Raw genomic sequence first — 18,490 nt, 5'->3', positions numbered from 1 at the left:
CCGCCCTCGAGGGCCCCAGTACCGATGCCCTGGATGAAGACGAAGCCGGTCACCGCGAGCACCGGGTGCCAGTTAAACTCGAGCGCGCCGCCGTCCCAGCCAAGCCCCTCTCGGTAGTGCAGGACCCAGACGAGCACGAAGATCACCGACAAGAAGCCCACGAGCAGCGCGGACACCAGCAGCCCCAGGAAGCCCCGGTAGCCCTCCATGGCTGTCAGCAGCCCATGCTCCGCGACAGACGGCGGGAGAACTCGGCGCTTCGGCCGCGGCCTCGGGGTACTGTCCCGGCGGCGGGGCCGGGGCGGTGACTCCTCCGCGCCGTCTCCGCCCGAGGGGAGGAGCTTCTTCGGGGTAACAGGCTTTGGGGCCTCCCCAGGTGCCGCGAGCTCCGAGTCGCCCTCCCGCCCTCCACACGCCACCAGGCTAAGCATCCGACCTCCCAGGGTGTGAGTCAGGTCTCAGGCAGTTCCCCACCTGGAGAGCGCCGGGGAGCACAAACCTTACAACTCTCTTTGAACCCTTCCCGCCTGGATCCCTTATTCGTGGGACCGGCAGTGGCACCTGCTCTTGTTACCAGAGAGGCACAGATCCATTGGATGCGGTTAATGCCTATGGTTTTAGTTAAGAAAAATTCCTTGCTCCCGGAGGATGGAGAGAAAGAACTGGGGTAGCAGGTGTGGGTAGCAGGGAACTTGGCCTTACCTAGTAAAGAAGCACCGGTAGAGCCGAGACTGGCAGTGGTGCTCGCACTCCGCCATCCCTCAGAAGGCTGGGGCAGGAGACTAGCCACAGATGTAAACCATTCTAGGCTACATAGTGAGTCCCAGACCAGCCTGGCGACAGAGACCCTGCGTCAAAATCAAAACAGAGAAGGGAGAAAAGAGAGGGCCCAAAGTTCGCCTAGCATGCACGAAGACCTGGGAACAGCTCTGAGACCCTTGGGGGGGGGGCAAGGAAACCGCTGTGGCAGTGCACACCTGTAATTTCACCACTGGGAAAGTAGAGGCAGGAGGATCAGAAGTTTCCTATCATCCCCAGTTACAAGGAGGGTTTGAAGCCAGCCTGAGATACATACTACGAGTAGATCTCAATAGTAAGGACAATAGTGACAGAGAGAGAGAGACAGACAGAGAGAGAGAGAGAGAGAGAGAGAGAGAGAGAGAGAGAGAGAGAGAGAGAGAGAGAGAGAGAGAGAGAACCAACAGCAACAGAAAATAAACCACCTGCAACCTGCACAGGTAGCTGCTGCCCTGAACTTGCCTAGAGTGGTAAAATGGATGTAAAAGATGTCCGCCTGCCCAAACCTTAAACCTCCCCTTGTGACTTACCTTGATGAAGAAGGAGGTGCTGGCATCCTGCCCTTCCAGGTGGGCCAAGAGCAATGTCAGCATTATGCACTGCTCTCAGAAGAAAAGGGTTCTGGGTACCGAGGCTTCTGAAGTGCAGTTGGACATTCTAGTCCCTGGAGAGCCTGCAGGAAATATAGTATGGGGGGGAGTACAGGAAAAAGTATGTGTGTGTGGTGAGGGGGGGTTGCACATCAAGAAATGGTTTTCCAGAGAAAGGTTTTAGGAGCCAGTGAGAATGCTTGGTGGGTGGGTAAAAGCACTTGTCACCAAGCCTGATGACCTGAGTGTGATCCCTGGAACCTACAGGGTAAAAAGGAGAAAACCTGCTCTGCAAGCTGTCCTCTGACCTCTACATCCATGCTGTGCTGCTGGAAGAACACACACACACACACACACACACACACACACACACACACGTACGCACGCACACACACACATGCACACACACACACATGCACACACCAAACAGATGCTTAACAGTAATTTTAAAATAGTAAGAAAATACAAAAATTATTTGAAAGCTTGCTTATTTGGATTTATTTTTATATTGAGAGTTTTGCCTGTGTTGGTCTGTGTACCACATGCAATTCCCACCGAGTGCACAGGATTTCCTTGGATTGTAGTTGCAGAGTTGTAAACCTCCATGTGGGTGCTGGGAACTGAAGCCTGGTCCTCTGGAAAAACAGCCAATGTGATAAACAGCTGAGCCAACTCTCTGCTCCTAAAATATTGTATGGTTTTTTTTTAATAAAGGTTTTAGGCCAAGGAAGTGGAGTGTCAATGCCCTGGTAATAAGGCTGGATTAATGGATACAAGTGTGAGGCTCTGGTCTGTACCCACGACATTAAGCAAATGGAAGGAAGGGAGCTACATCCACAGTTCAAGGCTTCCTGTGATCTGTCTCGGCCTAGCCCACATTCTTGTCACTTACCACCGCCTGACTGCCCCTGAGCTGCCTATTGATCTCTTTTCCTCTACATTTACCAGACATCCACCTCTTCCAGAATCCCTGCAGTCCTTCTAGGCCCCAAACTATATTACTCCCAACCACATCCCCATTCGGTGCCCACACCGCTTACAAAGATGTGATATAATGCCCCATGGCAGTCTCCACTCTCCAGACGGCCCTTTCATCTTCTTTGGCATGTAGGAGTTACTTGACAAATGTTTGTTAGACAATGAATGTGTCTCTAGGGTCTTGACAGAGAATGGACCACATACTCAAAATGAGCAATTTGGTAATGAACAGGACTGTCTACGTTTGTGAGCAGGACATGGGAAACTTCATGGGGTTCATACTGTCCCAAGGAGATAGCAAAGAGGGTTACCGGAGTCCGGAGAGAAAACTGGGGAGGGCAACATTGTGTGAGAGGTGCAGCCAGCTTGCAGGGCCTTCGAAGGAGAAAACCAGCGGGGAGGTAACTAGTCCACCTTTACCCTCCCTGCCCATCTCCTGGAGAGGTCCTCTGGTGGCTAAGCAGAACCTAAGCAGACATCCCAGGGCTGTGATGTATCTCTTACAGGTCAGCTCCCCCAGGCACAGAGCAGAGTTGCAGTAGGGGCAGGCATGGGGACACCTTTCTTCTTACGTGTACCAAGTGTAGACAGAGTTTCTGTCCTGCCCTGTCCCACAGCCGTTTAGTCCCAAATAAACACACTGAGATTTATATTAACTATAAACTGTTTGGGCAGGGGCTCAAGCTGGCTCTCTCTTCAATATTAACCATTTCTATTAAACTTACGTATTGCCATAACAATGCTCCAGCATGTTACTTCTTTGGCAGCTATATGCCGTCTCCCTTCCGACTCTTCTTTGCCTTCTTCCCAGAATCCTCCTAGTCTGGTAGCCCCACCTATACTTCCTGCCTGGCTGCTGGCCAATCAGCATTTATTTATCAACCAATAAGAGAAACATATATTCACACCATAGAGAAGGCCATCCCCCCTCAAAGAAGTCCATTATTCTCAGGGCTGGAGAGATGGCCCAGCAGTGAAGAGCACTGACAGCTCTCCCAGAGGACCTGGGTTCAATTCTCAGCACCTACATGGCAACTAACCACTCTCTGTAACCCCAGAATCTGACATCCTCACACAGACATACAAGTAGGCAAAATACCAAAGTACCAAAAATAGGGACAAATAAATTATTATAAAAAAATAAGCCCATTATTCTCAACCCAAAAAAAGTTAAACATGGTGGTTTACTTTCAGCATAAGTAGACCATATTGTTACATTTCCATATGTTGATTGTGTTGGGCGGCCTATTTGCTCCTCCATTCTCTACCTTTGGCCTCGCCTATGTCCAGGTTGAGAAGTTCTCAACCTTCCTAATGCTGCCACCCTTTAACACAGTTCCTTAAGTTGTGGTGACCCTCAACCATAAAGTTATTTTAATTGCTATTTCATAGCTGGGCCTTTGCTAACATTGTGAATCATCATGTAAATATCTGTGTTTTCTGATGGTCTTTGGCCCATGCTGTGAAAGGGTCATCAATCCCCAAAGGGGTTGTGACCCACAGGCGGAGAAATGCTGGTCTAAGCTTTCCTCGTCTTATGGCTTCTAGTTGTGTTTGGTGGATGGATGCTGCTGACAGGTTAAGGGTAGGAAGGACCTATTAGTCCCAGTGTGTCTCCTTGTCTGTTCGTTTTCCTTTCTGTTGGAACTTTCTGATGTGCTCTCTTCCATATGGTTCTCACGGGAGACGGACTGCACTGCCATGCCGCCTTGCCTCCGTAGGCTTTGAGTTCCTGCAGTTGTTTGTACCTGGTTCTCATCTGCCTTGCTGGGATGCCTTCTGTCTGTTTGCGCCTCTGAAAAAAAGTCATTCAACCATCTCAAAACAAATCCTTTGTGTGAACCTAGTGTTTCCTGACGGATTCTGACTAATGTGAATGGAAAACTAGTGATCCCTGGAACCCACTCGGTGGAAACGGAGAGCAGGCTCCCTGCAGTTATTCTCTGCCCTCCGTGTGTGTGACACATGTGCACCCCAGTCCCCAGTAATAAAATGTAGAGTTCTACAGGAAGCTGAGTAAAGGACGGAGAGCCGGTATCAGTCTCCCCTTCATGGTGGGTTAGTGTTTCGCCGGTAATGGACCGCTGACATTCTGCCTGATAAATGGAGGGATCCATTCAGTGGAACAAAAAAAATCAAAGATGAAATCCCAGTTTCTCCCCTCCTTTTCCCTAGACGAGTGATGAGGGGACCAGAAAGTTGTCTTCTGTACTGCTCAGAAGTAGAGGGCCTGCCAAGAATTCATGAGGTCCTGGGAGTTTGGTCTCCAGCACTAAAAGAAAGAAAGGAAAAAAATGTCCCAATCACTTGTCCAAGGTCAAGAGACTCACGGCTGAGTCTTGGGTTTGTGACGCAAGCCAAGCCCAAGAAATGGTCAAAGGCTCCTTAATGAAACAAAAGGATTAGCGATTTAAAAGCACGAGGTTGGAAGCCTGCTAATGGGGTGGATGTGCTTTCATCACAGGAGGCATATCAAAGACAGGCAGGTAGGTTATCTCCAGGAATTCGTTTACCCTGGGAGGGGCCACACCCTGGGTCCAGCACACCACATACCAGAGATGAATAATACCGAAAATAAGAAAATACAGCGAACACAGCTTGGAACAGTTGTTGACAGAGTATTTAACAACACGTTCATGCAGACAGATTGAGGAGGTTAGAGTCTAAGATAAGAGTTAGCAAGGAGTGGAATGCCCTGAAATGTGTTTCTTATAATAATCAAGCTCCCACATGCAAACCAAGTTTTATAAGCACACTGGGCTGTGTGAGTGGGGGTATTATACTGTGTAAGGAACTGCACTGTGCAATTAAGGAGGATTCCAAACCATAGCTCTACCTCTGGAGATTTTTACTGGGGCCTTTCTGGTAGGTTTTATAATAACAGAAATAGGTATCCTAATGATAACCTTCCCATCACTCACACATTTTTTAAAGGGTTTTCATAGGCAGTATACCTCAGAAATAGATTCCCAGAATTTGGCCTCAGACCTCAGGGCCTTAGTGAAGTTTGAAAGGATGGTGTGAGCATGAAAAACAACTCTCACTAGAACAGTCTTGGTCTCTCTCTCTCCCTTTCAAAACATGTATTTATTGTGTGTGTGTGTGTGTGAGAGAGAGAGAGAGAGAGAGAGAGAGAGAGAGAGAGAGAGAGAGAGAGAGAGAGATCGGAGGACAACTTGTGGGAGTCAGTCCTCCCTTCTACTGTGGGTCCTGGGAATTAGGACACAGGTGATCAGGCTGCTTTACCCATTGAGCCATCTTGCTGTTTCCAGAGAGATGCTAGATATTTCTAAATAAAATTTATGGGCAAATAGTTTCAATGTATCCTACTAGATCTTGGGGAAACTTAATTGTATCTTTGTTACTGGGTGAACGTGTTTTTAAGGAGAAAATTAACTGGTCTAAGTCCAACTTTCACTTGTTTTTCAGAGCAATCAAAGTAGTTTTTTTGAGACAGTCTCTCACTAGAACCTGGGGCTCTCTGATTAGGTGGAGCTGGCTGTCTTGTGAGCCCCAGGGACCTGCCTGTTTCTGCCTCCCTAGGGCTGGAATTACAAGCAAATGCCAGCAGGCTTGATTTTTTTTTTAATTTATTTTTTGAGGCAGGGTCTTATTTTGTGGCTCTGGTTAGCCTGGAACTGGCTATGTAGATCAGGCTGTCCTTGAACTCACAGAGATCCACCTGCATCTGTCTCGAAGGTGCTAGGGGTTAAATGTGTGTGTCACCCAGTATGGTGTTTGCTCTGGAACTTTTTTCTGTAGGTGCTAGGTACTGAACTCAGGCCCTCATGTTTGTGTGGCAAGTGTTTTGCTGACAGCGCTATCTCCTCAGTCCTCCAAATTTTACTTTTGTTCCAAAATAACTTGGCTCCCATCATTTATGTGTTCATTCTATCCAAGCCTAGGTCTTTGAGGCTCCAGGCAGACAACAGGAAGCAATTTGGAACAAGGCACCTGAGCTTGCTGCTAGCCTGCTGTGGCATGCACAGGGACCAAAAGCTGGGCTATAATTTGCTAACTAGTGACAGAATAGGTTTAGTATTATTTAGGGTCTTAACTGGGTGGATGTGAACAAGACACAGATGGGGAAAACAACATTTTTATTTTCATTAACTACTGAATGAAACTGAGCAATGTCTTTATTTATGTGGGTGGATGACACTTTTATTTGCAGTAGCTATCACTTAGCTACAATTGATACTTTTATGGCATAGATTTTTCACAGATATCATCTGATCTCAGCCTTTTTTTCAAAGTAACACTAGTTATTACTGAGAATTGCAGTTAGATCTTATCATTGAATCAATGCCAACAGATACTTTATTACATCAAAAATTTATTTTTATCTCCAAAATGTTAGCAATTCCTTTTCAGGTGTGATTGGTTTCCTAAAACTATGGGTTTGGGACTTTAAATGCACTTCAAAACAATCTTTTGAGGGGGAGGCCTTATTAGCTTGCCAAAGGAGTTCAAGTCACACAAATGATTGAGAGTTCTTGGGCAAAACAGCTTCTAGGGTTTATTTCTGCTTTTAAATCTATAGAGGGAACAGCTGCCAGTCAAGGGAAGGACCAATTAAATCAGATTCACGTCTTACCAAGTCCAATTACCATCCTAATGTCATAGGAGTGTAAGGAAACAACACTTGAACGATTTGATAGTTATCTTAGAAAAAGCAGTCTAGAAAAGCCTTGTATCTTCTTAACCCAACAAGGCTGTGGAATCTGAGTTCTCCCGACTCACACTCCCAAAGGAAGAAAAAGTCCATCTCTCGATAGCTTAGTTTTTATTTACGGACAGTCTGACTGATGTTCTGTCAGCACAGAGTGGCCTGGCCAGAGCTGCAGTCGGGCTGTTTGTTGTGGGCACCTTGATTTGCTAGGCCTTCCTTCTGCCTGGGCCCTTTCCTCCCCTGACTTCATCTCCTTGCCCCAGCACTCAGACGTGGGTTCTACCAAAGCACACATGAGAGCATCTTTCTCTCACTCCAGACTCAGAGGGATTGCCTAGCTCTTATGTGAAGCGTTGGTGATCTGTGCTGATTAAATATGAAAATTATGACTGCTTAGTCATCACTTAGTATATGTCAGATGCACGTTTCCACCAATTTAATGCTTACAGCAATCCCATTCCACAGATGAGGAAGCCAAACCACAAGGAAGACAGTTCTTACAGACAGAAAACCATAGGGTTGTGGATCAAACGTAAGTAGTTTGGATAGAGCCTCACTTATAGACACTGCTATCCTGATGGCTATTTAATGAATTCCTTATTTGTTGGCATCAACATTTGTGCTTTTATAGGTTTTCACTATTCATGAACATCTTTATGTATTTCTGGATGCTTTGGAGGAAAATTTTTAATTGAAATTGCTGAGACAGCTCAGCCATTAAAGGCTAGGCTCATAACCAAAAATATAAAATATTTTAATCAAATAGATAAACTGTCTCACAAAAGGTTGTTGCAATTTTACTGTAACAATATCATCGTGGTCCTTCACACTATGCCCAATACAGTGTGCTACTGTCTCTCTTTTAAAGCTGTTGGTTAAGTTGATGGGCATTGCAAGCACCTACACTTACTTCTGAGAAATTAAACCAGGCTGGGGTTGGAGGGGCCACAGCAAGACTGAGGCTATGACAATTTTATTAAGAGCACTCAGAATTTGTGTACCCTTATCAGAAACAGAGTACAGTGGTGATTGCCGGGATTGATACAGTAGTCGTTGCCAGTGTACAATGATGTTTCCAAGCTATACAGGGAACACAAGATTAATATCTAAGACCAGCTGTCCTGTCAAGTTTCCATGCTTCCTTGCCTTCTAAGGGAACACACAGAGAAACACAAAGTGACCTGAACACTTCACTGCCTGAGGAAACACTTCACTGCCTGAGGAAGTGCCTCGGTTTCTCAGGAACTGGAAGGCACACAGTGCCCCAGGAGCCACAGGATCTAACCTGAAAAACCTAGGATGCATGCCTCTTAAGGCAGTTAGGCTAAGCCAACCCCATGGTTCCTGGCAGGACAGAACAGGACATCTCATTTCATGTGTTAATTAGCTTTCTGTCACTGTGACAAGTACATGGGGGAAACATTTTAAAAGGAGAAATCATTTACATTGGCTTACAGTTTCAGAGTTTCACTCCACAATTGGCTGACTCCATTTTTGGGGGATGGGGTGGGGAGGCAGAATATTATGGTGGAGAGAGCCCCAAGAGTGAAGCTGCTCATCTCCAGAAAGCAGGGAGGGAGAGAGGGAGAGAGACAGAGGCAGAGACAGAGAGAGACAAGAGACAGAGAGAGACTGAAGGAGCTAGGCATAAGGATACTTTGCAGGGCATGGCCTCAGAGGCTGACTTCCTTCAAATAAGTCCTACATCCTATCTTTCTTCCATGGCCTCCCAACAGGCCATCATATTATGAATCCATTAAAGGATTAAACCATTGAGTCAGAGTCCTTATGATTTAATCACCTCTCACCTCTCAATGATTGGATCAACCAACTGGGGACCAGACCTTCAGCATGAGTCATAAGCATATTTGCAGTATAACATTATACTTTGTATTTCTTTGTGGACAGACAGAGGTCACACATATTAAGTGATTGTGTTCATTCTTCAATGATTGCTAGTCTTTGCTATAAGAATTCGAGTATGGACAGAGTACCTCCCCAAAAGGCTTGGTCCCTAGGACAGTGCTTTTAGGAGGTAAGATGGTTTCCACAAGGCAGGATCTAATGAGAGGTCCTATAACTTTGAGGGTATGTTCAAAGGGATCATGAGACACCCTTACTCCACACCAGCCTGGCTGTAATATTCTTTTCCTAATACATTATTAGTATAGTATTTTGGAAAGATTTAATAGGAAAAAAGGTTAGTTCACTGATCATAAGGAGACAGTGATTTTCTATCACAAGACACTGAATTAATTGGGATATTTTAAGTCATTAAAACTGTTGTCATGAACTATAAGAATACTTAAAAAAACAAGTGGGAAACTTGAAAATGACTGGATAATTTTATCTGGGCATTAGTTTCTTTAAAAGCATATTATTGACTTGGTAATGGGATAATGGTCCTGTTTTAGGAGTTGTTATCTTCAGAGATTTATACTGAAATATGTACATAGAAAACAAATCATCTCAGAGTCTTTCTCTCTTAATGACCCAGTGTGGAAAGATATGGAATGATGGAGTAGATGAAAAAAAACTATTGTTATGGATTCACTGTAGTGGTATGTATTGTAATTTCTGTGCTTAAGAGAAGGAAGGATGATCAGGAGTTTGAGGTCATCTTGAGCAACTTAGTGAGTTTGAGGCCAGTTTGGAAAGTATGAGATGCTCTCTCAAAACACAAAACCAATAACGAAACAAACAAAAAAAGATAAAGGGGGTGGGGTGGCTGAGCAAAATGTGTTATGTGTAAAGATCATATTACAGATCCTAGGTCAATTCTCAGCATCCTCTCCTCCCCTGAAGATTATTGAAGATTATTCAACAAATATTTATAAGCAGTGGTGAAGTTAGCATTAGAACCAGATGCCTGACTGTCAAGGCTTCTGTCTCAGGTTAAGAAGGGGATGAGCCGAGGCCAGGAGAGAGGATGGCTCAGGAGTTAAGAGCACTGGCTCTTCCAAAGGACTTGGATTTGATTCCTGGCACACATAGGGTGGCTCACAACTGTCTGTTAATTCCAGTTCCAGGGGGCTGGACCTCCTCTTCTGGCCTCATTGGGCACCAGGTATACACATGATCCACAAATGTATACGCAGATAAAACATTCATACACATAAAATTAAAACATCTTTTAAAAAGGCATGGGATCCTGGCATGATAGCTTACGCCGGCAATCTTGGCCCTGGGAGGGTGAGGCAGGAATACTGCTATGGGCTCAAGGCCAGCTTGGACTACACGGAGTTCCAAGCTATCCTGAGTTTCAGAGAGACTATGTCTTTAAAAAAAGACAAGGAAAGAGAGGGGAGAGAAGTGGGAAGAGATGGAGAAAGGGGGGAAAAAAGGAAGCAAGAAGGAAAGAAGAAAAAAACAAATGAAAGGAAGCAAGGAATGAAGGAGGGAAGCAAGGAAGGAGGAAAGGAAGGAAGAAAGGAGAGAAGGAAGAAGGAAGAAGGAAGGAGTAAAGGAAGGAAGAAAGAAGGAAGGAAAGAGAGAAGGAAGGAAAGAAAGAAGGAAGAAAGAAAGGAAAGAAAGAAGGAAGAAGGAAGGAGGAAAGGAAGGAAGAAAGGAAAAAAGAAGGAAGGAAAGAAAGAAGGAAGGAAAGAAACATTTCAGGGCTAGATATGTAGCTTAGAGGGTGGACTAGCATGAATGAGGCCCCGAGTTTGATTGCCACCATTTGATAAAACCTGGAGTGATGCACACCTACAACCCCAACACTCAGGAGGCAGAGGCAGAAATTCAAGGTCTTCCTGGGCTACAGTGAAGTCAGTCTGGGCTACATGGTACCATGTCTAAAAAAAAAAAAAAAGAGGAGAGGAGAGGGGAGGGGAAGAGAGGAGAGGGGAAGAGAAGAAAGGGGAGGGGAAAGGAGGGAGCAGAGTCAGTGCAATTGAGAAAGTCGCAGCAGATTTAAAATAATAAACGGCGAATGTCTTATCTTCCTGCCTCCAGCATGAGGCCAAGTCTGGAAGTCCAGAGTCCAGGGCCCTTTCCCCCACATCCCCACAGTCTACAATTCCCACACCAGGGAAGGAAGTCCAGAGTTCTCTGTGTCTTGAGGGCTACCAGTTCTTGATCCCACAGTTCAGTCTTAGAGGCTGATCATACAGTGTGGTGCCGGTGCTCTCGCCAGGGACATCTGGTGGGGTTGCATCATTGCAGGAAGATCCTCCAGCAAGAGGGAGAGTTGAGAGATAGAGTGAGGCTGGGCAGGGACCATATTTTCTCCGTGTATTAGTCGCATTTCTATTGCTGTGACAGCACACCATCACCAAAGCAACTCACTGAGGCAGAGTTTACATGGGCTTATGGTTCCAGACGGTGAGAGTCCATGATGGCAGAGGCAGCAGGCACAGTGCCTGGGGCAGAAGGTGAGGGCTCACATATTGAACCTCAAGCAAACACTGAGAATGGCACATGGCTCTTAACCCCAAAATGTGCCCCATGTAACATACTTCCCTCCAGCAAGGCCACATCTCCTTAATCTACCCAAACAGTGCTGCCAACAAGGGACCAAGTATTCAAACATTTGAGCCTATGGAAGATAGTCTCATTCAAACCACCCCAGTCTGTAGCCACTTCATTGAGATAGCTAACCAGGGTCTTGTGAAAACTACAGCCAATTTTCATACAAGAGCAGTACCCTGATTTATTTACCCGCTGGAGGCCCACAGTCTTAGGTTCCACACCTCCTAAGACTCATACTAAATGCCCTTGGTAAATGTACCTAAGGCATGGACACAACAGTACCCACCTGACAGCGTGGTGTACCCCTGTAATCCTAACACTTGGGAGTAGTGGCAGGATGATCAGGCTACATGAGACCCTTCCTCAAAACAAGCAAAACGTTAAGAAAAAATGCTTTCCTCTACTCATGAGGCCAGTGACTGTTAGGAACTATGGTTTGAATCAGCTTCAGCAAAAGTTGAATATGTTGGTTCAGTAGAAGTGAAGGCGTGTAGGAAGTGGACCCTGTCCAGGGTCTGGGGCAGACATGGAACCCTGGCCTCATCCCTTCCTCTGCAAGTCTGAATGGTTTTCTCCTATAGACTGACTTTCTCTGTGTCTCTCAGAAGAATCTGACCTCCAGCAGGTCTGGACTTCATCTCTCCAGTTTTCTACTTCAGAGCAGGAATCAGGGCTCTTTCCGAAAAGACCCAGAGAGTAAACACTGTGGGCTTCATGGTCTCTGCTCCAGCTCTGTGACTGCAGTGTGAAAACAGCCACAAGTGATGTATATACACACATGCATACCACCATGTTCCAATAAAACTTTGATCACACACACACACACACACACACACACACACGCGCGCGCGCGCGCTCGCGCGCACACGCACAGACTGAACACAATTACATAAGTGGAATATACCAAAAGCTCTCAGTTCATCAGGAAGATAACAAGCAACCCACACAGAAAGTGAGCGCATGAGTGTGGTGGGTGGTGTGTAGTCCCAGCATGGCTACAGAATGACACTCTACCTTATTAACCTCTTTAAAAAAAGCCAGGTGTGGTGGTGCACACCTGTAGTCCTGACACTCAAAAGGCAGAGGCTACAAGGTCAGGAGTCCAGGGGTAGTCTCAGCTACACAGCAATTTTGAGACCAGCCTGAGCTACAGGAGACTAAAACAACAACAAAAAGGCCAAGGGGCTCCGTGGTTTAGAGCACTGGCTGCTCTTCTGGAGGACACATTTGGTTTCCAGCACTCATACTGAGCGACTCGTAACTGTCTGTCACTCCAGTTCAAGGCGCCTCCAAAGGCACCCAGGTACATAACCTCCCACCCAAATACACATAATAAAATCCAATAAAATCTTTTAAAAAACTAAACCAAACCAAAAAAAATTGGGCAAATGACTTGGACACTTTATACCAACAGTTTTTTAGATAGTAACTAAGTGCATGGAATGATATTTGAAGTTGCTAATTGTTAGGGAAATACAAACTAAACCCACAATAAGACACTATTATACACTTAGAAGAATGGCCAAAATAAAAATAGCTATGATACAAAATTCTAGAAGGATGAAGAAAAACTGTTTCTCTCATCCATTGGTAGTGGGGATATAAAATGGTACAGATACTGTGTAGATCAATCTAGGAATTTCTTATGGTGACTTATGCTCCGTGGGGATGGACACTTTTCCACCCTGACTGTTGTATGGTTCTCTATATATGAAGAATGTGGTAGATTATACACACAAACAGAAAAGACTAGGACACTGGTGAGACCTGGGTAAGGTCTGTGGTCTGGTCAGTTGTATTGTGTCAGTGCTTTTCAAGGTGTTCATAATAGTGGATACCAGGGGAAGCTATGCGATAGGTACTTGCTCTTCCTACACTTTGTAATTCAGAGAGTGTACAATTACGTCAAAAGACACTTTGACTTCCCTCTCTCTCTCTCTCTCTCTTTCTCTCTCTCTCTCTCTCACGTGAACATAGCAGCTTTATTCATAACAGCAAGAAAACAACAGCAGAAACAGCCCAGGTGCCCATCAATAGGAAAACAGAACAAATTGATATATTCATGTAAAATATTCAGGAATTAAAAAGAATAAACAAGTGATGCTCCAACACAGTGAATTTCACAGTCGTGCTTATAGCTCAGTCTTGGATGCGACAGGGTCAGAGCAGGAGTAAGTGATGCTAGGGTGGCCTGGGAAGGGACTTCAGAGCTTTAAACCTTGAAAAGGATTCGGATTATACAATCACAAAATCTCAGCAAATTTATACAACGCCCATGCATTTCATTACACATAATATTAAATAAAAATTTAAAATATAAAGGAATAATACATTTACTATATGCATGCTAATGTACTGGAATGATCTGACACTTGTGATTTATTTTGAAATGCACTGAAAAGCTAAGTAATAAAAGAGAACAGAACCTATGTGGTTGATGTTTGATAACACACAATAAAGCTATATAAACTTCACTGTACATATAAAATCTTCATCTAATATAGATAGACCTTGCTTAAAATACACAATTCTCCATGTGAGCCAGATTGCACAGCAACACAGGGTACAGACATTAGCTCCTGAGTTTTGTTTACGTTCTAAAATGTCTAACATACACAAACATGGTGAGAAAGAGAAGAAACTGTAAAATATCATCACTACCATCACCTTTTTCTGATAGGATCTTGCTGTATAGTCCTTACTAGCTTAGTGCTCACTAAGTAGCCCAGGCTGGCCTGGAGACTGTGGTAATACTCCTGTTTCTCAAGTGTATAGCCAACAGTCAAAAATTATTGAATTCAAGCTAAATTATAGTAAGAATAGCTATTAACACTGGGATTTATTGTCATCACAAACTATCATTTCTGAAGTACTTCCAATTATTGAACAAAGAGCCATCTCTCTATCAATTTATGCATAAACTCTGCTTTATCAAAATTTAGTCAAAAATGGAAATTATCTCACACACACACAACTTACTAGGAGCTGGGATGTAATAAAAGCATTGCTTAATGTGCATAGAGGACTGGGTTCGATCTTCAGCACTGGGATGGAAGTGCAGACCACACAAAACAAACAAAAACCATCCCACTCTATTGAAAAGGACACTTTCCCACGTCCTTTTTTTTTTTTTTTTTTGGTTTTTCATGGAAGGGTTTCTCTGTGACTTTGGAGGCTGTTCTGAAACTAGCTCTTGTAGATCAGGCTGGTCTTGAACTCACAGAGATCCACCTGCCTCTGCCTCCCAAGTGCTGGGATTAAAGGTGTGTGCCACCACCGCCCAGCTCCTTAATAGCTGTCATTATGCTATGGGACTTTGTACAAGCCTCACATGCTTCCTTGTACAAAGGGGAGAAAACAATGGCTTACACCTGAAGTGGGTTACTTCAGCAGGAATACTTTAAATGTATGGCGATCTTTAGCAGACAGAAAACATTCAGTGTACACAGCTGGGCATGGAGGCTCACTGCAGTTCAAGTACAGCCTAGACTACACAGTAACTTCCAGGGGTGGTGGGAGGGAAAAGGTGAGGGAGAGAGAGAGAGAGAACATGCCCCCTTTTTGTAAAAAGGATACATAAGGTTTAATAAAATGCTCAGATGTTGGGAAACTATGGAATATCTTTATTTAAACAGAAAAAAAATCATCTCACTTGTTAGTTCAATAGCAACAGTGACAGGATTTGTTTTATGTTTCTCCCAGAGCTGTGATAAACGCTGCAGAAAATCAAACAGTAAGTTTGGCATGTCGCTCTGAGACTACAGCTTAACATCTATACTTGCTGAGAGAATAGACCCTACTTCAGAGTGAGCAGGTGCAGACACTGACAAGCCCATACCTTGTGGGGTAGCACACATTGTTTTCCTTGCTGCTGCTGCTACTCCAGCACTGGGTACAGAACCGAGGGCCTCATGTGCAGCAGCCTAGTGCTCTACCACTGAACTCGGCATGAGTGGCATCTACATTCCCTCCATTCTTTTCTATCTTCAGTATCTTTTGCTATCTTTTCCTATCAACCATCCCATTACCAACCATGCAGCTGACATTCCCATAAACTGACAACTGGCCAAAACTAAGCAGCTGTAGCTAATCATGTTAGGTGGACACAGCTCTCTCCTCTCTCTCACACACATACACCTCTGTGTATGTGTATGGACTTGTGTGTGTGTGTGTGTGTCTGTGTGCACATTCGTGTGTGTGTGTGTGTGTGTGTGTGTGTGTGTGTGTGTGTGTGTGTGTGGTATTTGTGGGGGCCAGAAAAGGATGTTAGATCCTCTGAAGCTGGAGTTACACGTGGTTGTGTAGCTCAGTATGGCCTGTAGGCATGCAACTCAGGCTAGCCCCCAATTTGTAGCAGCCCTCCTGTTTCAGCCTCCCATTTGCTAGGATTACAGGTATGAACCATCAGGCTCAGCTTACACTATGAATTCCTAGTGGTCATGCTATATATTTAGACTAGAAATAGCCCATTCCTTCTCTCAGAAATGTCTCAACTGCCTTTCAGAATACATGAGTTTCTTTCTACTAACACACACACACACACTCAAACACACACACAGAAATGATTTAAAGGAGAAGAAACTCGATTATCACCAAAGATTCTCTGCCAAGACTGAAGTCGAAAGACATACTGCTCCAAATGCTCACAAACAGAGCAAATGCTCGCCCATGCAGACCTACACAGCATCATCCTTTCTTCTCTTGGCTGCTGCTCTTCTCACTGGATTTGTTTTTCAGTGTGTAAACTTGTGGGTTAGGTGTGGTGTGCATCCCAACACTTGAGAGGTGGAGGCAGGCAGGTCTCTGTCAGTTTGATGCTAGCCTGGTCTACAGAGTGTAGCAATGCAGTTGGAGGCCTGGTCTAAAAACATCCTCACACACACATACACACACAAAAGGATGCATGCACCAAAAAACAAAACAAAACAAAAAAACTTAAGCAAACAAAAGAACCCCGCCCAAACAACAAAACAGCAAGGTGTAAATATGCTAGGCAGGGCTGGGCACGTGTAACTATTGACTGCTCTGTAATTACAATGCTGTCTCTAAAATGCTCTCAGAGCCTCTAAATGAGACTGCAGTAAATCCAAATACAGACTCTTACATGTTACACCTTGCTCACAAGTAATTACCTTCACATTCTCCTATGTAGATGGCAATTCTACATAGGATCAGATTCAGAAAGATTTCTTTTTAGCTCACATACGCTCTCCTTATTCTATGATGTCAATGTATATTAATGTCCATAATCTGGAAATGCAAACGCACGATTAAAATAGTGAGTAAAAGTGCCTTCAGGTTATATACACGAGACGTATTTTTTTGTTGTTTTGTTTGTTTGAGACAGGGTTTCACTATGTAGCTCTGGCTGTCCTGTAACACTCTGTTGACTAAACTGGCCTCTAACTCACAGAGATCCTTCTGTCTCTGCCTTCAAGTGCTGGGATTAAGGTGTGAGACACCACTGCCCAGCCACAAAATATTATTAAACATAAAAAAGAATTTCATGCTTTGACCTTGCACCCATTCCCAATGTACCTGCAAATATTGTAAAATCAGGGGGGAAAAGTGAATTGTAAAACAATTTTGGTCCTTAAGCATCTTGGATAAGAAATAGCCACCTGTAACTTTTTCCTATGCACAAAAAGATGATTTTGTTTCCTTTATTTCTTGATTTACCAACTCTTTGATTTTTAAATAGATAACACCTTTCTCTTTAGTCCTGCTATTATAATCAATTAGAAACATCTTTGCAGATTATCAAGGGCCAACTGGACAGAATCCACTCTTAACATGGCGTCAGGATAAAATGAAAAGACTTTTATACAAATCTTCCAAGCTAAAATTCCATATTTTAGCTTAAACTTGAATCAAAAATGGTTTACTGCTGTTCTTTTATGCTTTGTTGAGACAGGGTCTCATGTAGCTCAGGCTGGTTCTGAACTCACTACATACCAACCTGACACTGAACTCTTGAGTGTCCTGCTGCCTTTGGGATTAAGGCTTTTTGTTTTGTTTTTAAGGCAAGGTTTTGCTTCAGAGTCCAAGTTGGCTTTAAACTTGCAGCAATCTTGCTGCAGTTCCCTGAGTGCTCGAGTTACAGGTGTGAGCTACCTGCCCTGACTGATCTTCCCTTGTTTTATGGTTATTCTTTTGAGGCTAAATTGGAAAAATGAGATGAACATGTGGGTTCTGAGCAACTGGATTTCTCAGGCTGGGAATGTAAATATCCACTTTTCCCCTATTCTTAAGTTACCTTTATCTAGCACTCTGAAAGGTGATTACTGGAATTCAAGTGTCAAGCTTAAATATGTTCTAAGAAGAAAAAACATTCATCCCAAGAACAATCAAAATTCTCAGGCAGGAAAGAACTCCTCCTGGGGTTTCAACTGTGCTACAAGGAAGAGGCCACCAGGGGCCAGCAGTGCATGGAAGTGGCCCAACAGAGGCCCCTTTATATTCTTGACAGATATGAAAGTATTGCTAAACGAAACAGATTTACTGAGTGAATAGGATGGAAAATAAGACCAACATCTTTAGATGTATTAGGAGCTAAACAGGCTACAAATCAAGAAAAGCTTTTGTTTCAATTTTGCTTGGAATTTTTAATAACACAAATATTCAGTGCTGGGAGATAGCTCAGTCTGGAAAGCGCTTGCTATACAATCAAGTTTGAGTTTGACTCCCAGACCCCCTGTAGATATCTGGGCTTGATGGTATGCTTTTAACCTGGTGCTGAGGAAGCAGACAGGAGAATCCCAGACTAGCCAGTCAGACTATTGTAATCAGTGAGCCCCAGATCCCAGTGAGAACCTATCTCAAAACACAAAGTAGATGGCTCTTGAGAACATTCCCATTGGCTGACTTCTGGCCTCCAAATGTACATGTCCACATGTCCACATAAACACACCTAAGTGCACTGGTATAAAGATACACACACACAGAATACAGTCAACGAGAGTATCAGGGCATGGGAATAAGA

At 44.2% G+C, this 18,490-nt stretch overlaps 1 protein-coding gene across 3 annotated transcripts in view; it reads right to left on the bottom strand.

The window, feature by feature from the left end:
- Positions 1–393, bottom strand: part of LOC101837645 (cytochrome b reductase 1) — a 32,643-nt gene extending 32,250 nt beyond the window's left edge. For all 3 annotated transcript variants that reach the window (XM_040745551.1, XM_040745550.1, XM_040745552.1), the window contains exon 1: positions 23–393. In XM_040745551.1, the coding sequence (XP_040601485.1) occupies positions 23–209 (187 nt within the window). In that variant the 5' untranslated portion in view covers positions 210–393. The remainder of the gene's footprint in view (positions 1–22) is intronic.
- Positions 394–18,490: the final 18,097 nt, after the last annotated feature.

Source organism: Mesocricetus auratus, unplaced genomic scaffold (genome assembly GCF_017639785.1).
Source record: "Mesocricetus auratus isolate SY011 unplaced genomic scaffold, BCM_Maur_2.0 Super-Scaffold_100004, whole genome shotgun sequence".
Lineage (NCBI taxonomy): Eukaryota > Metazoa > Chordata > Mammalia > Rodentia > Cricetidae > Mesocricetus > Mesocricetus auratus.
Note: the sequence above shows the minus strand (reverse complement) of the source record. Positions and strands in the feature narration are given on the sequence as shown.